This window comes from Leptonotus elevatus, chromosome 1 (genome assembly GCF_054856555.1).
Source record: "Leptonotus elevatus isolate MCC_2025b chromosome 1, RoL_Lele_1.0, whole genome shotgun sequence".
In the NCBI taxonomy this organism is placed as follows: Eukaryota; Metazoa; Chordata; class Actinopteri; order Syngnathiformes; family Syngnathidae; genus Leptonotus; species Leptonotus elevatus.
In genome coordinates, this window is record NC_141239.1 from 31823629 (window position 1) to 31847230 (window position 23602).

The following is a 23602-nucleotide window of genomic DNA, read 5'->3' on the forward strand; positions in this document are numbered from 1 at the left end:
AAAAGCAAACACATTCATTTGGTCTTTTTGTTAAGCGAGTCAATCAATGTGAAGGCACAGACCACTGGCATTCGCTCATGCTAAATGATTCTTTGTCCGTGTTGACTCTCAAGCTCATAGCCGACAAATGTCACCGGCTTCAGATTATGTTACAAAGGATTCCCCTCGTAGAAAGAAAAAGGAAATAAATGCGTGCGTCTGAACTGGAAAAACTGGACTGCCAACTGTTCGCCTAATAAAAAAGAGCTTAGAGTGCAGGCCGCCGGCCACATGTTGCCACTCGGTGTCTCTGCATGTGCCTCGCCAAAATAATCAATTCAGGATTATGACGTGTGCACGTTTGAAGCTGTATTTAGAAATCCTTCTGTTTCTCTACTCTAGTTTTCAGGAAGGCACAACTTTAGGTGGTTACTTTTGAAAGGTTCTTAGGACAGATTAAAACATAAACAAATAAACAGACAAGCAAACTGAAACAGAAATAGTTCCTACTGTTTTCAAACATGTTATGTGTTTGTGTATTTACACACTTCCTTGACAGACACTATTTTATAACACTCCACATATGACTGTTAGTCAGTGTGTGTGTGTGTTGTGTGTCCCAGTTGAAACGCAACTGCTCTGTGCTTGTTCGAGTATTCAACTGCATTTTGCTTCCATTTTCAAGAAAAAGTTGCATTTCACATATCGGAAGTTGATGATACATTGTTTAAAAAAAAAAACGTTTGGTTTTTTTAAGTCAAAATCAACCTTCATTTTTTTCTTGAAAATAGTATGTTCTATGCAGCCCCACTGGTCTAAATATGGTATTCTGGTTCATATGAGTTAAGCAGCAAAATCCAGCCATTTTTATCCATCTCAGGGGACGGCCATTTTACTACTTGCTGTCGACTGAAGATGACATCACAGTTGCTCAGGTCTCAGGTAACGAGCAATCACAGCGCAGCTTCAGAAAACAGGTGAGCTGTGATTGGTCCTTGCCTGAGCCTTGAGCAACATTGATGTCATCTGCAGTCAACAGCAAGTGGCAAAATGTCCGCCCCCTGAGATGGATAAAAATGGCTGGATTTTGCTTCATAACTCTTATTCCACAAATGTAATATTAATCAGAATGTCATGTTTAGACTAGTGAGGTCACATCTAACAAATCTTTAAGGTTGACCTTCATTTTAAGGAAAAATAAATACAGTGACGCCTTGAGATACGAGGTTTTCAAAATACAAGCAATTACACGCAAATTAGTGCGTTAAAAAAAAAAACGCAATTGATTGCGAGTGTCAAGTCAATGCGCAATTTGGCCCATCAAGGTTACCCGTAGGCGGCAGAGGCGCACTACTACAGGTTAGCACTACTAGCCACTACGAGCATTAACAACAGCATTCATGGACGTGAGTGCAGCACAGCCAGGAGAGTGAGGCAAACTTATTTGGACCTATATCTCCCAGAGCCATTATTTTGTCAGTTCTATTCTTTTCAATGTACATCTTTCACCTCGCCGGGACCCGCGGAATTGCGCCGTTACTGCCATTCATCACGGAGGCTACAAGCTAGATCCCCATGGTGGAACGCAATGTCGTGGAGCGATGGCACGGACATCGTTGGAAAGCTGTCGTCAAGATCTCCCGGTTCGGGAGATAGGGCTGCCCAAAGACCTCCACGAGACCGATGATTTCAAGGTACAGTAAAGGCTTATAGTAAAAAAAAAAAAGGCTGCTAGATGGGATGGAGTCATGACGTTTTTGTCAGTGCAAGCCCGATAATCGAAATCAATAAAGGTCCACCACCCGTCCGCTTCAGAAAAGCAAGAGATGGATTTTATTAGCTACTTAAAACAGCCTAACTATATTAGGCTCAAAATGACGGCTCTGGGAGATCTAGTAGTCGTAAAATCCTGGTAGTGCTAGTGGTTAAACACAATTTTATTTATAAAAAGAACAACGCTGGGACTATTAACAAGAACACAGTGATTTGTACCTTTTGCAAAAAAGAAAGAAGCAGCTCCAGCTTGGGGTGGGTTTTTGATTTGAGGAATTGATACTGTAGCCCCAGTTCCTCTTTTGGATTTAAGTTGTTATGAACCAGATATTGTAGCTTTAGATTTTTGTTAACCTCTCCTTCTAACCTCTAACTTTTCCTGATTACTAGTTTGTTAGTTAAGCTCAAAAACCACCACAGCTATTTATTATCAGTTCATCTCATGCCATCCATACACCGACCGCAGCTTGTGGAAGTTTAGATTAAAGTTTGTTCAAAATTTTTTCGAACAAAATTAAAGTTTAGATTATCTTTTAAAATAATGTATAGCCTAATTGGTTTGTTGATGTGCTTAAACGTTTTCTTTTTAACTTCATTTATGAAGCACTTATCAAGCACTCTTCTCTTCGTGGTGTATTCAATTGATTAGTCATGCACTGCAATTTTGTAATGTCTTGGAATTAAAATTCTTTATTTGGGGACCTTTATCAGATATGAGATTAAAACAGATTAATTTGATTAATTAATTAAAAATCCTGTAATTAATTAAAATAAAAAACTGCACTAATAATTACACGTGCATTTAAAACAAACATTTATACATGTTTTATTGATGGATACGTTTGTCTGATGATGCCCATTTTCTGAATTAGCTTGTGGTGCAACCTAAAAAAAATAAAAAAAATTGGGATTTTGTTTTGAATTACATTTAAAGACATAAATTAGTATCATTCACAAGACAGCTATCAGGTTTGTGCTGTAAAAAAAATAAAAGTTACACTTTTAGCAATCGGTATGTAGTAGTCATATTTGCACATATTTGCATGTGGTATGATCCCAAAAAAATTTCATATTAATTTTGTCCATCAAATATATATTTTCATACTTGTGTGGCTAGTCTGGTTTGTTAAAAAAAAAAAATCAGTATGAACTGCAACCATGTCAAACTGTCAGGAAAAGTAGGCACTAGCCACTAGACACCAATGCTAGCATCGTACACCGTATGTCAACGTCTGATTTCAGGAATGACCTGTTGATAGTTTTTGACAAACTGGCCCCAACTACAGTCAGGAGGATAGTCAAGACAGCTGCCACGCCATCTGCCAGGAACAACTTCAAAATAAAAGCATACCAAATAATTGATATCTATGTTGTATTCTTTGGTAAACTATAACAAGTGTCGCTGCGGCTGAAATTACTAACGGACCCTCGGATGTTTGTGTGCACTCCAATAAATGAGTACGCTCAAGGTTGGGGAAATCATCGAGCATTTGTTGTGGTTTTTTTAGTCGAGAACTCATTTCACCCTTAGCTTTAAGATTAGCTTAATGATAGCAAATAATGCAAAACACCACAAATGGACTATTGACAATGTTAAAATCCTTTAAAGAACGTATATTTGAACATGAATGGTGCAGTACCATAGTAGACAGATCAGACAAAATTATGCCAAGTGAAGACTTTGCGAGGCAATTTATTTTCCATTTGCGGAGAGGAAATGTCAAACTTGTCAGGATAAATGGAGTGTGTTATGTCTACTGAAGAGTAAACTAAGAACAGGTTCACCTTCCAGTTGAAAGCATGGAACTGTCCAAAAGTGTTGGTAAAATGAAGAATAAATGAAAGACGGACAAAGTTATATGGCTTCAGAGCAACCCGTGATTGGTGAAATGATTTGGAGGTTTGCCACAAGACAAGACACAAGACATTTAGTTCATTTTCTGCCAACAGCCCATTCCATTCAGTTGTCTCAGCAAGCAAGGTCAGAGCAAAAGACCTAAACTGATAAGATAAACCTAAGTTGTTGATCGAGTGAGCAAAGTGGGGTTCTTTGTTGTCCCAGCTGGAGAGATTGTTTTTCCCAAACAATCCATGTGACCATCGCGCCACGAAGTTATCTGTGGAGATTTGGAGTAATTGTCCTAACAAACAAACGGCAATTGTGTGCACACTCGGGAATAGTGTCACCTCTGCCTATTGCTATCCTTACACAGATTTTGCTTCATATGACGTTACATTACAGTACAATCACCACAGAGTTGACGCCATCTACACCTCACAGCTGTGGGATCAAGATCAATATCATGATTAACTCATTCACTGCCATTGACGGCTCTACAGACGACAAAAATTCATTTAAACTATTTCTATTAGCTTAACATTTTTCCCACTTTTGTTAACAAGAGTATAAGAACCGAGACATTTTTGTTATTGTACATTTAGAACAGATATAACATTTGTGATAAATCAAGAGTTGAGTTGACTAGTGAAGTCATGCGATTAATTATTTATTTTCTTTTTTATTCATGCGATTAATTATGATTAAAAAATAATAATCGCCTGACGCTCCTAATTTTTAATAATCTTTTTTTTTTTTTAAGAAAAGATTATTTAAAATGTGGGGCATAATTTTTTTCTCGTAATTAATCGCATGATTTCACTAGTTAACTCACAATTAATCACTAATTTTATATATCTGTTCTGAATGTACAATTGTTTTTTTTCTAGCTTTTCATACTCTTGTTAACAAAAGTGGGGAAAAATGATAAACTAATTGAAATTCATTTTTGACATCTATAGCCGTCAATGGCAGTGAATGATGTCGTATTTCTTGATTGGTTTCGGGAAGTTAAGCAAAATCTACCAAGGTCGTTGGAAGGATGACAAATTTGTAACCCGCACAAGGTGTGAACCAAACATCAGACAGATTAGGCCATACTCACGCAGTGAGTCATTAACACATCACTACGTCAGTAAATAAAATCAAGCCAAATGTGATTGCGTCATGTTAGGATTGGACCGAAAATTACTTCATTGACATCACACATACCAACTGTCTTTTTTTCCAGTCATTCATTTGTGTTGTTCTTGTCAACCTTTGGAGAATGTTGCCAAGCAGCAGGTGTTAAGCCAAATCTGAGAGCTGTGTGTGTCATGATGTCGATACTACGCGAGAGGCGATTGGCTGGATCGCGCTAACAGACCAAACCCAGATAAAGCCTGAGGAAAGGTCCTGCATGCTAGCTCAGGAGCTTAAAAAAAAAATCATGTCTAGACAAAACAAGCATATTGGATAACTGTTACATAAAATATACAGACATGTTGGAAAGCAAGACAACACAAAATTGACATAATCCTGTCAACAATGGGCAGCATTGTTTTCCCAGTTTGTTCAGCTCCGAGGCAGCAGAGCAATAAAAACAACACATTTGAAAAATGCCTGCAAATACTATATGCTGTATTCAAACTCATTGCGAATAGAGAAAAAACTAAACTCCCACCTTTGAAGCTGACTTTGAAAACAGCATTTTGCTGTGAACATGCAAAGCAGCCCACAGTCCTTCCACAGTTTTGTTTTTGTGGGCAAAATAATCCTGGCACGAGCGAGAGCCACCTGACGCACCATGCAAACATGCTGGGATTATGTAAAGGAAGCCATGTGAACAGACTACGACGTTAAAGGACATTGTTGGCTGTGTTGTTCGGATTTTAAAAATGTCAAAAATGAGATGAAATCACCTCAATGTTGGTTCTAGAGTTTTGGGGTCTTTTATTATTAAAAAAAGGGGTAAGACACAGATAATACCGTGGAAAATCAAATACAACTTCAGACGTCCAACTGTAACACTACACTTTAACACTACAATAAATGATTAACTTCACATGCGTGCAGTATTTTGGGATTCCCACGCAGAGTGATACAATTGTACCTTAACTTACAAGTTGAATTCCTTCTGTGGCAAACTCTATTTTCTTGTATTTCTCTAAAAGTAATTAAAAACACCAAAAGAATGTAAAGAAATAGACTAGTTATATAAAGTATAATTACCATACGTGGGACAAGCCAACGTCAGAACAACATTTGTACAGTGGAACCTTGACTTACGAATGCCTGTTTACGAAAATTACCTCTCGTATTTACTAGGGGTGTTAGAAAAAATCGATTCGGCGATATATCGCGATATTACAGCGCGCAATTCTCGAATCGATTCAATATGCGGACGAATCGATTTTTAAACATACATTTTTATGGGAATATTCAACAAAACGTCTTTACGGATTAGGATTCACACATTAAGCATGGAAGAATTAATGGAACATTAAGCGTTAATATTTTATTTCAGTGCTGTTCAAACATGAAACAGACTGCAACCTGTTTGTTAAATGCAGTGGCTCAGTTATAAGCCTGAATTATGAGATAAATAAATACATTTTTATACAAATCTTACAGTGTACATGTACAAGTTTACTGATTAGTATTTTCAAAATTTGAGTTTTAAAATCTATCAATTTATAGATTTGTATCGGGATCAATCGGTATCGAATCAAATCGTGACCTATGAATCGTGATACAAATCGAATCGCCAGGTACTAGGCAATTCACACCCCTAGCATTTACGTACTACTTTTGATGTTTGAACGGTCTTGGCTTTGTCACGTTTATCTCATTATGATTGTTCCTCACACCCTCCGAGCATGGCCGCAGCGAAGCCAGCCCGCTCAGGCAGCAGCCACCGTGGCGGGGGTGTGGGTGGGGGTGGGGAGGTATGTGAGCATGCGGGTGCGCGGGGATGCCCGGCTTGCCAGTCAGTTAAATGGGAGTCCATCAATAAGGGACTGAGAAGGTCCGTCCGTATTGTCTGTTACGTTGGCGGATGAAAAAACACTTCTGTCAATGCTTCGTCCGTCATTTTTCAAAATTTGCCGTCATTCGTCAGCAAAACGGGCATCGGTCACTGATGGATTGACATGCTTTAAAACATCACCAATGCCAAGTCAATGTAAAACTGACATGCTAACAGGAAGTTAGCATCAGCTTTCGGAGTGATAATCCTTCAAATAACAAATATCCACATACAAATACTGTTTGCAAGTTTGTATTCCATAGATGCTGGTAATTACAGTATTTTTATTTATTGTTTTTTTTAATTGCTATCATTTTAGTATATTATTTTACTTTGCTACGAATTTATGTTCTGGTTGTTCTTTCAGGTAATATTTACAGATTCAATTCATTTTTATTGTTATACCAACACACATTTGCATATGATATAACACGAAATACGATTCACGATACGATATTATCACGATATGAAGCTCACAATACAATAATTATCACGATATTGTGGGGAGATTGGCAATATTAAAAAAAGGTCATAATGTTGCAAAAAAAAAGAGCTCATACAAAAAAAAAAGCACAATTGTGCTTTTTTACATAATAGCAATGCATATAAACAACCTACGATCTCTAATAACACTTACTATTGAGGCACTGACTTGCTAATGTACGCACACATTGAGTTCCTCCACATATTGACTCTGTTCACAAGCATATTACGTTCCCCTTCATCTGACCATTAGCGTGGATTTTCAACATAGAAGGGCCAAAACATCCCTTGTGAAAATTAAACTGCACTAAAAACTAGCCACCAGAGGGTGCTTAGGGCTACACAAATGGAAATCAACCTGACTTTTTTAACAGATGTGCTGCTTTTAATATTGTGACGACGACACTATTGTGGCAATTTTAATATCGCGATATCTTGATATTGCCGTTATCGTTACATCCCTAAAAATAACATTCGACAAAATAAATATGATAAAGAGCTAAGGGAGATGCTTATTCACTCACGGTTTGAATGTGTGCAAAGATGCATTGCAGCAGAATGAAAATGCAAGAGGCTTACATTCTACAAGGTCATTTTGTACTTCACACAAACAAAAATAGTGTTCAAGAATAAAGTGTTCAACATTCACGGATGAATGGGCATAGGGTGCGGTAGTTGAAGTTTTTTAATCAATGAATAATTGTTTATATTTATTGTGATTTCAATTTCAATCAAAATATTATCCCCCTAACCCCCCCCCCCCTCCATAATCTCCCAGCCCTACGTTGAATAAATTTATATTCCTGCCCATTTCCTGTCTTTGTGACAATCATACCATGTTTTTGTGGTTGCATAAAAATAATACAGAACAGTATACTGTAAGTGGAGCCTCAAAACATGATACAGGGTCGTAGTTATTCTGTTTCAGTGTGCTGGTAAATGCGTAGCTCAACCCTTAACGGTAACTTTTTCACGATGGTCCGCATTTGGCCGCTGGGCTTGGCCTGATAAAGGTGAATTCCATTTCTATTGTTTAGTATGAGAACTACTGTTTCTGAAATTAGAGGTCAAGCCGTGTCCTGGAATGCATTGTGTTCAACCTCAGGGTTCAACTGTATCTTTGCTTTTGGTATCAGCCAACCTTGCTTCAACCTCAAACCCAATACAAAGATATGAACACTGATAATGGAGTCTGGCTGGGGGAGGAAAGCCAGTCCGAAGTGTCTGAATGAATGAAGTGGTGACATTTGAACTCTCGCAGTAGAGGTGGATGAGAATGAGGAGGAGGGAGGCCAAAGGAATTAAAGGAAGACAGCAACAGGACGAGGCGCGCCGGTCCTCCGATATCTCTCAAGGGTATCCCGTTTCTGGTTGGCTACGCGTCAGTGAAGCTCGGGTTTCTGACCGGGCAGCCTCACTGCGTCCTGGAGAAGGCTTGGAAGCAACAGGACTTTCTATTAACTCCGTTAATCATTCTTTGGTCGAGTCCAAAAGCACTCAAATTTGACGATGCATTTTAGGGGTGGGAATCTTTGAATGTCTTACGATTCGATTCGATTACGATTTTTGAGTCTGCGATTCGATTCAGAATAGTTTTTCCCCGATTAAGACCAATTTTTGATTCAAAATGATTTGATTGACAATGATTTTTGCTTCAATCTATAGATGTGCAAGGAATTGTAATGATCTACTCCAGTCTGACTCGCTAATGCTAATTAGCGCGCTACTCGCGGCACTTTTATCACTTAAAAGAACGGCTCCACACTGCAAAAAAACAACAACTTTTATTGGAATAACTTAATGGTGACTTTTTCCTTCTACTCTCTAATGTGGCTACAACTTACCAGTGTATTAGACCGTGTGGAACCACACTGCCCCTCAGTGGCCAAATCGGGTACAACATGAACAGCGCTCCAAATAAAGGCACACACAGACAAAGGCAAGACAGTATAAAATAATTTAAATAAAATGGGACATTTAAAATCGATTCGTAATCGTACTAAATGAGAAACGCGATTCTTATAAGAATCGATTTTTTGGCACATTTGTGTTTGTTGTATTAGATAATATCACAGTTTGTGATTTCCATTTACTACCCCTCTGTCCTGCACAATCCGACATCATGAGTCACAGAGAGCTTCTCTCTTTCCTTGCTTGTCATACCGGAATTATTGGAGTCTATACATAGTTTAAGTGTCAGCCAGGAAATCATGCATAAGAAAGTGCCTCGATACGGCTATGATTACAATCTGCAATTTACTTGTACCCCGCCCCTCATTTCCTCCACACTTCCCATCACGGGATTCCAACATGTGTTCTCAATTTACAAACAATTGGTCTCTTTGCTTGTACTTTTGCCTCACAGCATCTTTTTACAACCATGTTTGATCTATTCTGAAAGCAGGTGTAGATTGTGTACAATGGAACCTCCAAAGTAGATGCACTAAATGCAACACAATTTGGGAGTAGAGCCGCAATTTAGTTCCCCTATTCGGTAGTCTAACACCCTCCCATTACCATGCACCGCAATCAACAAGAATACAGTCTGAACGCTCCTATTTTATTTTTATTTTTTTATCAAGGTAGGATAAAAAAAAAATCTAAACTATTTCAAAGCGGAGGGTAAATGTTTCATTGTTTGCCTGATGCCTTCCTGCATAGCGTGCCAGGAGGCCGACCGACATCACCCGCCAGCTCCCAATGTGCCGCTCAATTTAATTAGTGGGTTTATTTCTTTAGCCGCAGGGGAGCTGAGAAACATACAGTGGTTAAATCAAAGTGTTCCACAGGTGACGCAGGTATCTTTCCACCTGGAGAGTTGTCCTGGTAAAAAGGTTGTGCCATTAGACAAGCAGCATGATATCCATGCGCAGCCGTATCTTGATATATAAGTACGGCAATGTATGGTATACATTTTTATTTTTTTTGCAGTTACAAGCGGTTACTCAACGTTTGCTTTGTGTTGTGAGCCAAAATTGAAGTAGGAGAGAGCTTGTGTTGTAAAGGCTACAGGACATACTTGAAGGTACTTTTTTCAAGATTCCTAACATTCTTAACTCGGGTCATCCTGATACATACTTCCTAGGTCACGATCCCCATGGAAAGACTTTTTGTGTATTGTTTCCCCATCTTTCTGTAATTTCGAGTGAATATAAAATGGCGAGATAAAAAAAACGATCTGCTCTAACTAAGAGCTTCAAGTAAATGAATCTATTCATGCTTAATCGACATGAACTACAAGTATATTCAAATGTGACCCTGCCGGCAACGAACGCTTCCGACACCCAAATGAGACGAACATCTACCAAAATCACATAAAAGTGGATCCCGTTCACGAATGAAAAGGACTGAAAGAACACGTACACGTACCTAATTCTCTGGATACGGGAGACACCACTGCACTCTCTCCAATTTTTGCCATGGCATCAAAATACAATCTTCCTGCCACGGTCATTGCTGGGGAAATAGACATACAATTAGTATTATCAGTACACAAATAAAGATTTGACTGTATACAGAAAACACAAGTCTTAATCTTACTCGGCCATGTAGGTGTCAAAATGCTTACCTGCTACTGATTTCTCGTAGTTCTTTCCCAGGTTGACCAGGTTTCTCAGACCTGGGTTGAACTGGTCCATCACATTCTGAGTGGCCAGGCATGAAAGAAGAGAGACTTTTATTGCACGCTTCAGGGTTCGTTTGTTCAATTAAGCTGTCCGATTGCTTCATTTGAAAGTTAAAGGAAAAATAATCCTACTGCTTGGACAGCCAGTAAATTTGATTCAGACCATTCAGGATGGATTTGAATGATGATGATTATTATGTTTTAACAAACAGTGATTGATATAGTGCCAGTTGCCACATAACCTGCATCACATATTGTATCGGCGGCCGGTGAATAGAGTGAGTGATGTGCTTATGCTGAGCTCTGCAATGATGTCAATTAGTGAGATTTTCCTCATGTGTGACATAAACGCATATTCATATACGGCTCACAACAACAACCAACCCAAGCACAAGTAGTGAACGAAATGATTCCACTGCCTTAAGATTAGAAACTTGATGACCTTTGTCAATGAATGGCATGTAAAGGGCGACCACTAAAGATTAGCATTCTTTAAACAAACTTTGTGAAGTAACGGGATGGAAATCATTAGGCGGTCTTGCTATGTAGCCTTCCGAAAACAACACCAATAAATATTTAAACCTGGAGTGGAGTTGTTTCTGTGTTCCCACCAAGAAGCTAGAAAAAAAAACACTGGAATTAGTTGGGCTCTTTTCCCAACAGACATGTTAATGCAGCCGTGGAATGAAGCGGAACCAAAGGTGGCAAAAGTACTTATGGTACACTCTGTACTTGAGTAAAAGTATGAAATCTACCTATGGATACTTCTCAAAAGTGGAAGCACTAATTCAATTCCTGTAAATAATGACTGTTATAGTGCTCTGATATCTACCTAAATACAAAAAGTATAAAAGCAAAAAATTAAATGGAATAGTTACTGTCAATGACATACAATCGGCACTTTGATATCTTGGAACACCTAAAAAACTGGACAATATGTTTCCACTTTTATTTAACTTATTCACTGCCATTGACGGCTATAAAAGTCAAAAATTCATTTAAACTATTTCTATTAGTTGAACTTTTTTTCCCCATTTTTAAGAGTATGAAAACCTCGAATTTTTTTGTTGTACATTTAAAGCAGATATAAAATGTGTGATTAATCGTGAGTGAAGTCATGCGATTAGTTACAATACAAAATTGTAATCGCCTGTCGCCCCTAATTTTTAATAATCTTTTTTTTTTATGTATTCATGGCAGTGAATGAGTTAATTTACATAGAAAACATGCTTAACTGGAAAATAAAACCTCACTTATATGTGTGTGTGTTTTTTAAATTCATAAATCATTTTTGAATCTGTTAATATCAAAAAATTGTCTTAGGTCCGCTGCACACTTATTAATGGCAGCCAAATGTGACTGAAGTCGATTGTTCCGAAACAACAAAAATTACAGATGCCAACAATTCACCAAGCGATTGAGCACAGCACACCGACCACCAGAAACTTTCATTTGTAGTAAGTTGTAAGTGTGGATTACTGCCAAAAAGTGAGGAAATGTCGGTCGGGCGAGTGTAAGTGAGAGCGTATGAATATTTTTAAAGGCTGTTCACGATAATCAATTGCCTGCCACATTCATTGACTGCATATTTTGGTAACAGAACCTCCCCACATTTGTATCTCTAAAAACAAGTTAAAAAAACAAAAACTGAATACAGTATATATTAAAGGATGCTCAATAGCACTTTTTTGTTCAGATTAACTCTTTGAGTATTCACTGATACTGTGTAAGGATACCTTTTGTACGTTTGATATATATACAGTAATTTTATATAACATACGGACAAAACATTGTGAACAAGACCTTTCTTTCTTACGCAGATGACGATTCAAGGATGTGACAAACTTACGCATTATAGGGCCAACTACTGTAGGGCTCGCTTAACGGCAGATTTTATTTGCCTTAAGTATCTATGGTTGGCATCGGCAGTCTCTATCAGTACCCGATACATTAAAACAGAGGTTCTCAACCCCCTTCCTGGAGTATCCCAACCCAGCCTGTTTTCCATGTCTCCCTCAGCCATCACAGGCGTTTCAAATGATCAGCTAAACAGTAAGCTCTGCATGTAGCCTGATAACGATCCTCAGCTGTGTTAGCTGAGGGAGACATGGAAAACAGGCTAGATAGGGGTACTCGAGGACCGGGGTTGAGAACCACTGCATTAAAATAAGGCCTGATACTAATATCTGGTATCGGGGCGGGCGCACACGCACACACACACAGCCTTTCCTAGTATAAAGTTATATACTGTATAGGCCTACCAGTATTTTTTATTGATATGATTTGGTTGTGCTGACTGGCTTGGTCTTTGCTTACGCTTAAAACAATTCAACTTTCTTTTTTTCTTTTTTGTGAAACCTCATGCACATTTTTGATTGGCTGTACATCATGTCGTCATTTGCGGAGATTGAACAAAGTAACAGGCCTATTGTGACCAAGTAAAGAGCTGTGTAAAAATGTAGGGATTAAAAGTAACACGTCAGAAAGAAAATTCTGAAGTACAAAGACCTGATAAATCTAAAGAACGACAGTAACTAAGTATTTTGGGTTACTTGGTTACTTCCCACCACTAAACAGCCTTCATCTCTTGTTGGTACACATTCATTTGGTATATGACTATAGTATCTTATTTTATCCGCATTTTTTTTATTCTAATACACTCTAAAAACAGTTGGGTCAAAAATAACCCAACTATGGATCAAAAATGGACCGATCCTCAACTTGGGTCAATTTGACCCAATTTTTAGTCAAGAAATGGGTCTTTTAGTGTAAAAAACAACTCATAAATATTGGTCATATCTTTTACTTGGGTCAAAAAATGGGGCCATTAGATGTAAAACAACCCAGAAAGTTGGGTCAAATTGACCCCTAAAGTGGATCGGCCCATTTTTTATCCATAATTGGGTTACTTTTGACCCAACTGTTTTTAGAGTGTCGAATGATTTGCCTGTTATTTTAATTTTAACTGACTGCCATGATATCAATTCAAAACATCAATGTGCATGGATAGATAGATGTGGCCGAATCGATTTTTAAACATCAATTTTTTATGGGAATATTAAACAAAATGTCTTACTTAGGGTAAGGATTCACACATTAAGCATGGAAGAATGTTATATTAATGGAACATTAAGCCTTAATATTTTAATTCAATGCTGTTCAAACATGTGACAGATTGCAACAGATTATTTGTTAAATAAACTGGCTCAGAGTTATAAGCCTAAAGTTTCAGATAAATAAATACATTTTTGTACAAATCTTACAGTGTACATGTACAAGTTTACGGATTAGTGTTTTCTAAATTTGAGTTTAAAAAAAAATCACAATGATGAACTGACAGGTTTGTATCGGGATTAATCGATATCGAATCGAACCGTGACCTATGAATCGTGATACGAATCAAATCGCCAGGTACGAGGCAATTCACACTCCTAATAGATAGATAGATAGATAGATAGATAGATAGATAGATAGATAGATAGATAGATAACATTGGGAAAAAATGCCTATGAAGATGTCAGTCATCATGGTAAACCACAAAACAAACAAGCCCTTTATGTCAAAAGGTTGAATTGATTCTTCTTTGTTTTTACTTGGACAACAGTGCTAAATGTATAAAGCAAGTGCATGATGAAACAATTGACGCAATACTAGAACGTGCATCATTCATATTATAGAAGACATGAATGGGTTCAAGCCAGTGGGCACACCTGTTGTAGTACCCACCTTGTATGTACTTTCAGTCAGCTTGTTCACCTCCTCCGCGCTCCTCGACATGTTTAAATCCCTTTCGACAAAGATGGAGAAAAAGAAAAGAAAAGAAAACACCAACGCGACGGTTGAAGATGTCCACGCTCTGTCGACAACAAAAAGAGGGAGAGGAGGAGGAGGAGGGGGCGGGGGGAGAAAAGGTGGGCAAACCTACGGTCGCACAGAAGTCCTCATTGCCAACAAGAGAAGCAAAAAGCGCTCGTCATATGAAGCAAAAAAATTATAAAATTATTAAAAAGAGAAAAAGGGAAAAAGATGTCCAGCGGAGGGAAGTACGCCTGTATTGGGTTGTCACGGGGGAAATAAAACTGCTGTCAAACTTGTTGCAGGTTGGTTGGTGAGTTCACGGGAGGGGAGGAGGAATATTGAAGTAGAACATGTCAAGTGTATCCTCTTCCGGATATCGACTTCAAACTAAAATAGATTTCCAAAACAAATCACCTCGAACTCTTGATTTTAGTGACGGAATGTAAATAAGCACAAATACTTAGTTATTGTTTTAAAGTAGATTTTTCTCATATACGGCTGTATTTCTTTTTTCGGAAGACTTTTACTCCCTTGATCATTCCTGGCTATTTGTGCCTTTTTGCTGTTCCAAGTTTTGTATCAGATTTACAAAAATATTTTCTCTCTCTCTCTTTTTCCCCATATTTTGCTCAATTTAAGTAGATTTCAGAATCTGTATTTTTATTTTATTTTATTTTTTACTTTCACTTATTTCAGTGTATTACTTCTATTTTTAACCTGAATATTGTTTATATTGTAAATCATTTAAGTACAGGGTGTAATATTTTGTTCTTTATTCAAGTAAAGTTACACATTCATTAAAAAAAATAGCAATGTAATGGGGCACTGGAGTGTCGCTTTTATTTTGAAGGCAATATTTGTGTTTTGTTTAGCGAATTTTTGTTTGTAACTTGATACGAACAGTAACGCATAAGGTGTACAACCTCGTAAGCGAGGGGGGGAAATGAAAAGGCGCGCTCCCTGGAGGCAACTAATCATAAGCACAGTCAGACTAAAAGGGAAGTTTAAAGTCCAGAAAAACAAGACATTTGCAGAGTTGAATCCGAGTTTTTGCCTGGGGTATAGTACAGTATACAGATGCAATGCAGTTCACAGCAAGTGCATGCGAATAGAAAAATAGTGCACAGTAATTGTTTATGAACTTAATCTTCTTTAATATGATGCCCTTATTTATCAAGTGCTGGTGATTAGGGGTAGTTGTGCCAATAACTACATTCAATTGTGAGTTATTAACATTAATTTCTTCATTGCTCATTCATTGGTTCATTGGTGTTAAATGTTTGAGAAGCGCTGCAATATTGAGCATGATCGACCACTAGATGTCACTAAGAGTCAACTGATTATTCACAGAGATTGACAGGCTCAATCCATTAAAAATAGAAAACAAATTGTTTTATAAAAGTAACTGATGTGTTTCGAATGAGTTTTGAATATTGAATGCAGCCTCACCTGTTTTGAATGTTTACTGTTGAATGTGGATGTGCAAGCTGTTATACAAATATCATTCTGGCGGCTTAGTAAGTACCATTTGATGTTCCACCTCAGGAGTGCTCCCCGCTGAGAAGTGACACTACAAAAGAAAACGAAACCTCACGGGCTTATACATGAATGTATGGAGACGTGAGCAAAGTGTGTCTCATCTCCGAAGACGGCACTAAAGTCATTGCGCGCATATTGATATGAAACTTTGCTTACACATAACGGTACAAACTTGTCAAATTTGCAACTAGAAAAAGCAATTCCCTCAGAATTGGTGTTTGAATGATGAGAAATAAATAAGAAACATTAACTGAGGACTATGATGGTTAATACAAGAGAGCATATTGGCGCCATCCCTAGAGACAGGGCTCATTTTAGGGAGACAAAATATACAAAATATAGGGTGTAATGTGTCCTAATTCTTGGTTATTAAAGTATTTTGACAGAAGACACTGTTTCAAAGTTTTAAAATAGGAAGCTTAGTATGTGTCCTTAGTAGGGGAGACCGGGGCTAGTTGTATCACTTTTTATACTTTCATATATTTCTTGGAATCAATACATCATATATGAACAAAATGTATACCAGATGAAAGACCAAAGTCTTTGGTATATATTTTTTGTATTCATGTCATTTTCATACTTTGTGTCAGTGCAGAGTTAAAAGCCATCAAATAGAGGGAGTGAACATGTGACATATTGTCCCACCAATGGGTAAGTTGTCACACCATATGGGGTAAGATGCCACATTGGATTTTGTAACTAATAAAACAAGGACAAAAATATCTTTATTCTTCTGTTTTTTGTTGTTTGTTTTTACAGCCACAGAAATTGTTTATCATTGATCTTAAAAAATTACCTTATAGTCATTGAGCAAACTTTTACATAAAATATTATGAAATAGATTAAAGTCCATAGGAAGTGCTGGCATGTAGGTCATAGCTCATAGCCTCCAATGCCTGTTTTGCTTCCCTTAAACAGGACATTTGAGATTAAATTGAATAAAAATAATAATAATAAAGCATTTTGGTTTATGGATGGATGGTTCATCAAGAAACTTAAACCAGTCCTGACATGTGGGCATACTGTCGTTCCAACAACTGGAAAATCCGTTTTTAAACAATGAAACAAAACCTGGCAAACTCATTTCCTCACTCTTCAGACTCATCATCTGAAGAACAATTCTGGCATACGTAAACAGAGTTTTTCATTGGCCCATTCTTTGGATATGTGACAACAAACCCCAAAACGACTGAGACAAGTTGCCCCAAACTACCATGTTGGCTAATTCTTGCTCTAGATCAAAGTTAGCTTAAAACAGAGCAGTGACTGAGGCTTAATAAAATGCCTGAATCTCTCTTCTAACAAGTCTACATGATTTGCTGCTAGAATTTGTCTATGTACGACACCTGTACACAACCCCTGACCATTTATACGAAGAAAACTAGTATTCCATTTTTTCATTGCGCCCTCTGATGGAGAAGATAATTGCAATGTGACAACTTACCCGTGATAAAACTAGCCCCGGTCTCCCCTATAATGCTGCTGTTGCAAAAAAGTATAATTTCAGTGTTGATATCAGCGATACCGGCCCAGTATTTACTTGGTCTTGGATGATATCCGCTCTTGCAGTATAGCACATGACGAACAACTACTACACTTTGAAAATCACTGACATAAAACATGCAAATAGAATAGTGAGGTCCTCTTCTGATTCTGAATGCATGTTGTTGCACGTGCTGGAGGAGAAATGATGGACACTTGTGAGTTCAAGCTGTACACAGTATGTTGCAAAACAGATGGTGCCTGATGCAATACAAAGCAGAACATTGCGTGCTGGTACATTTGCAGGGGTTCTGCACGGAGCGACTGCACCTCTCGTCCGCACTGTCCGAGCTATTTATCACTTCTCGTTCATTGTAGGCTCGCCGTTCCGTACGTTACGTCACAACAACCAAGAAACTTTCACACTTTCAAGACAAGAAAAGGCCACTTCATTTTATAGCACATTTTCAGGTCAAAGCTCTCTAGCATGCGCCGGCGTCGACAACAGAGCTCACTCAAGAATATTTCCCTTCAACCTTGAAAGGGATAAAGAAATGGTACTTGGTTTTGTATTGGCAGTTTACAACCAATCACGTCGAGCGAGGCGCAAGGACATCCTGTAAAAGCCTCCAATTCAAAAAGTTTTGCAGTAATTCTCTTTATACAACATTCAGAATGTGTTTTGTAACACCAAAAGTTTGGCGATAAAAAATACAAAATTATACTGAAGTTGTCTTCTATTTGGAGCGAGAGAGGCTGCTGTATGCGTGGGAGCAACTTTTAAGTGAAAGTGCAACACAGCAGATGATTGCTTTACCTAAACTAAACTTATAAACACAATCTGCATCTTGTATTGAATTTATTTTTATTCATTTAAGGCTGTTTGTTCTACTTTAGCCCCTGCGTTTTAAAATATTTTTCTTCCAATTAAATGAGCCACATCTGGTCGTTGCCTCCTGCTGCGTGGACTGCATTCAAACCCGAAGCAGATAAGTTAGGCATTAGGAGATCTAAACATCATTTTCTACCACAAAAAAAAAGATCAGTTTGCTGTTCTGCTCTGAATACATTTGTAGACTACTGCAGACAAAATGACAAAAACTCTTCTTTTTGCAAAAAGACAGGAAATGGAACAAAAGTTATCATTATGTGCTGCGGAACTGCTGACTCGTCTGTTCAGGTGTTCTTCTCGATTGTTCTGAGAGCGGCGCGGCCTGGTTTCATTTATAGCACACTTCTAAAGAGTGGAAATCTATACATATATTTCGTTTTATATTCAGTCACACTTCATCCAGGCATAAAAGCACAATTTGCGTTGACCACTAATGAGTCGAACAGTGATTCTCAAAGTGTGGTGGTATGTGGGTTCCCTCTCGTGGCATGTGAAAAATTACTGAATTACAGGAAATGTCCTCAATGTTACAGCGTCTTAAATTATTTTTTTATTTTTTATCCAGTAGAGTTTTGTTGTATTTAACTTTTAAGTACAATAAAACTACATTTGAATCTTTTAGCAGTGTTTGTTTTCAAACATTTATTTAGGTACATTAAAAATTTTTTTGTTTAATATGCAATACATTTTTTATTTATTTAAATGAGACTGTAGTTAAGTTTGGTTTTATATTTTCCCATTTTGAAGTGTGGTGATGTTCAAACTGTTGAAAACTAAATAATGCTACAGCCAGCATCACAATAATATTGAATATACTTTTTAAAATACATCTACGTAGACGTAATACTATCCAAAGATGGAATTTATTGATTTATTTTTACTTGATGCTCAGAAGTGAAACAATAGACTGTTTCACTTCAACAACTAAAAGCTCACGGGAGAGCCATGTTTTGCTTCTTATAAAATCAGCGCACCTCCGAGGGAAAGAGTGTGTGAAGATTATAATATTTCATGAGTCTCGTTCCAAACACCTTCGAAGGTTTACACAGCACAAGACAGCAATGAACCATGCATGAATAGCTCCTTTGTTTTTATTTCTAATCAGATGGGCTGAATGCGTGTGGTCAAACGTGACTAGGATACTGCTGAGTTGAGCGCAGACCTCCGCCAAGGCGAGCTCCAAATTGTCTGTAAGAGACGTCTGCTGGGCAAAAAATATGGCAAAATGGCAAAAAAGCATTTTTCAAAGTGAGCGCCAACTGCCACCAGAAGGATTTCACTGCCCCAGTTGGCCCCGATGCAAGTGGACTGTAATGTAACTTGTCTACAGTACGTTGATACGTAACTTGCCAAACTGTATCACCGCTGTACCGCCATGTTATTTGCTCGGTCATGTCTACATGTACCATATTTACAGTGAACATGTTCCAGACCTTCCTGTGATTGGTGAATATCTGCAACATGGACACCATTAAAAAAAAATCCTCTTTTAAATAGTTCTACCTTTCCCAGTTCCCACGAACTTTAAAAACATCTAAAAAGGGTTAGACACGGTTACACATTGGGTATTTAAAACAACCACATAGCTTAGCCTTTCAGCCATGCTAATGCTAAATAGCAATACAATGACCATAAACCGTGTAGCAACACAAGTAGACAGACAATACAACAGTAGGTACTCGCCATCATATATTCTTTAACCTCTGCGTAGAACAAATACATGTAATAATAACGAATAATATTAGTTCTGTGCTTATGTGAGTGAGCAGTTCAGACTTTTCTATTACCAATATATCTGTCTGCACCAAAAGGAGCAGCTATTTAGTTGCAGTGTGACAAAAACGGTTTAAATTCTTCTTCATTCACTTAATGTATGTTTTTATACATTAGGATATTATGGAGTGCTATTTGTTCTTTTTCAACTTTCGGCTTAGTCCCTGTCAGTCAAGTGTTGTCACAGTGAGAAACTCACATGCAGTGTTGTACCTGAACGAGTTCAATGAGCGAAAGTTCATTGAACACACAAGAAGAAATACACGTCGTAAATTTAAATACAAAACATGCTTCCTTTATTAAACATCGCTAGCGCTAATGCTGAAGTCGATGGCGGATCCCATTTGAATGCTAACAGGAAATTAGCATCAATTTGGGGTGCTATTCCTACAAATAACGGCTATTCACACACAAACGCTTTGGAAACATCCACACACAGGTAAGATAACAATACTTTCCCAAGCTGTGACAAACGATTTGTATTACAGTTTTTTTCAACTGTTTACCCACAATTTTGAAAATAGGCTCCTTTTTTTCAAAATCTGGTCACAATTATCTAAACACCACACAAAATTTGTAGAACTCCGACACTGTTTGAAAAACGACTCACTTCAGTCACAACATACACACTCATATTAAAAACATACACATATTTGCAAAAATGCTGTTTTGTTGTCATCTCATGAACACAGTCTGAAATGATGAGACACTATTGCAGTCAGTTAAACACTACTGTGACCAATATAAAACACATTTGTAAAAAAGAAAAAATATATATATTTTAGGGACTAGCATGTGCTAGACTTTTTTGACAGGTATTTTTATGTAAGGGTAATTTAGATAACAAGAGATATTGACAAACCCACAAACGTTTTTTGTCTTTCTTGTCACACAGCTGTTGTATTCAGAATGCATACTGTGTTATGACCCTCGTCACTTACCGTAGTCTAGGCGGGAGACGCTAAGGATGTTGGGAATTGTGGTTTTTATAAAATATACTGTATGCCGAGAAGACGTGCATGGGGGCAGAATAAACAGCAACTGAACGGCACAGTCAAGCGTCCTTTTTTATTTTTATTTTTTTAAATACAACATAGAACAATACAACAGCAAGTTTTTTGTATCCATCTTAGATTATGAAGACTTGTTTTATATGAATACTTCAGCTCAATGTCTGACAAAGATTGATTTGGTGTCCGTGCTTCTGAGGCTTATTAGTAAATGTAGGACATTGACCCATCATTGTGAACTGTACTCTTGGGTGAGATGGCCTCCATTGGCTACCAAGAGGTTGGCTTACTGGTACATCTTTATCTACAAGGGACGACTGCCCTTTTACATTTGCAACTTCATCACACAGAGAAGTGTTAGTTCTTACCATTCCATTTGCTCGCACTGAGTTTGGGAAAAAAATAAGCTTTTGTCTTCTCTGACCCTTCGACGTGAAACCTGTTGCAAAAGGACTACAAATTACACAAATTGCAGAATGAAAATGTGTATTTCTTGCCATACTCAGCTCCAGTAACATAACAATAACAATAAAAATCAGAACAAAATAGTTGTTCTTATTACCGTTAGACAAATTAAAAATATGTAGACTAATATAAATGACTGCAGAATGCATTTCCAATTAAGCACATGCGTGCCTCCGCACTTGATGGATGTTTATTGGTGTGGTCATTGATAAGCCAGTGCTTAGTCATGACTAGGAAGTAACCTCACAATCCTTATCCGTGTCCAAGGTATGAAAACGTGTGTAGAGGTGTGTAGTGTGCATGTGCAAATCACGGTGTGTAATGTTTTGCAAAACGTGTGAAGCTGAGTCTGTGCCTATTGTTGTGCAACTCTTGACACCACACTGCCCCTAAGAGGCCAAAATGTGCAGGAACCGTCTGTCTTTGCTTTTTGTCATTTTATTTTAAAATTGTCACATCATGCATTATTTTAGTGTACAATATTATGATAATATTATTATATTACTTTCCTACTAATTTCATTTCTCATTGTCCTTTTAAGTTATATTTAAAGTATAACTTGAAATAGAAAGAACTATGAAAATTAGGGGTGGTAGAAAAAATCGATTCGTCAATATATCGCGATATTACAGCGCGCAATTATCGAATCGATTCAATATGTTGCTGAATCGATTTTTAAACATCTATTTTTTTATGGGAATATTCAACAAAACGTCTTACTTGGGGTTAGGATTCACACATTAAGCATGAAAGAATGTTATATTAATGGAATATTAAACCTTAACATATATATATAATATTTTCAGATACATAAATACATTTTTATGCAAATCTTACGGTGTACATGTAGAAGTTTACGATTAGTATTTTCTAAATTTTAGTAATTTTTTTCTCTCGCAATAAGCAAGTTATAGATTGATATCGGGATTAATCGGTATCGAATCGAATCGTGACCTATGAATTATGATACGAATCGAATCGCCAGGTACTAGGCAATTGACACCCCTAATGAAAATAGTTCATTTTTGGACAAATTAACTTAGTTAAAAAATACATTATGAACTATGAACTGAAGTAGTTCATTTTCAATTTAGTGAGCTGAACTTTTAAGTAGTTCGCGTAGAAAATCAACCTCCCCAACACTGATCACATGATATCTAATCTCAGTAAAATACACCTCACAACAATTTTTGTTATATTTTGGGGCCGGGGAGGAGGCTGGAACAGATTAGTGAGTTTCAATGGAAGAAGGTGAGTTGAGATACACGTCATTTGTTTTGAGTGTGGTCACAGCACCGTAAACTTCCACTGTATACTTTTCAGGAATAATCGGACTACTATATTTTAATGCTGGTCAAGATGGTGGTACTTGGTGTTTAGAGTTTAAAAACCAATCATCTTCATGATAGTCACATGACTGACAGTCCAAAAATCTTGGACTAATGTGTTATCATTTTGCAAATTCCAAAGATCACTCATGACTGATGACATCCTTTCCCGCAGAGTACACACATAGTGAATGTGCGTTTGTGTCACCTTCCAGACTGATTCCAATTCTCTATTTACACTTGGCTTCACCTGAGCTTTAAGTGCTGTTAGCATGAATGTCGATCCCCGCAAACACCGCACGTCCTTTGTGAGATGCGCATTCTTGATCAAACTAAAGCACACGCCCACGGATTTTGCCTGAATAAGACGTGAGCTGTCACTTGTACGCAAAACGCAGCCTGGGGACCTTGATGCAGACGCCTCACAAACAAGCGCGTACAAACTCAATTATTGCGTGTCTTCTCGGCAAAGTGTTTAAATACTCAAGGTGTGTATTTGTGATCGTGATACCTTCCTAATCCTACGCATTCCGCACTGCTCTTCAATTCCGCTGATAGACAGGCAGCTTTGCATCGTTGCTAAATGAGTTGCTGATTTGTTCATTGTGTTT

General features: G+C 37.6%; 1 protein-coding gene across 5 annotated transcripts in view; it reads right to left on the minus strand.

The window, feature by feature from the left end:
• The window catches only part of baiap2l1b (BAR/IMD domain containing adaptor protein 2 like 1b), a 36073-nt gene extending 18349 nt beyond the window's left edge, over positions 1-17724 (minus strand). The window contains exons 1-5 of one of the 5 annotated variants that reach the window (XM_086092348.1): positions 17582-17724; positions 16028-16072; positions 14431-14560; positions 10648-10723; positions 10449-10535 (exon numbers count right to left, since the gene is read on the minus strand). In XM_086092348.1, the coding sequence (XP_085948474.1) occupies positions 10449-10535; positions 10648-10723; positions 14431-14481 (214 nt within the window). In that variant the 5' untranslated portion in view covers positions 14482-14560; positions 16028-16072; positions 17582-17724. Of the gene's footprint in view, positions 1-5252; positions 5331-10448; positions 10536-10647; positions 10724-14430; positions 14900-15951; positions 15974-16027; positions 16073-17581 lie in introns of those variants that run through there. The other 4 variants (XM_086092366.1, XM_086092358.1, XM_086092339.1 and 1 more) reach the window with 4 other exon arrangements.
• Between the last annotated feature and the right edge of the window lie 5878 nt (positions 17725-23602).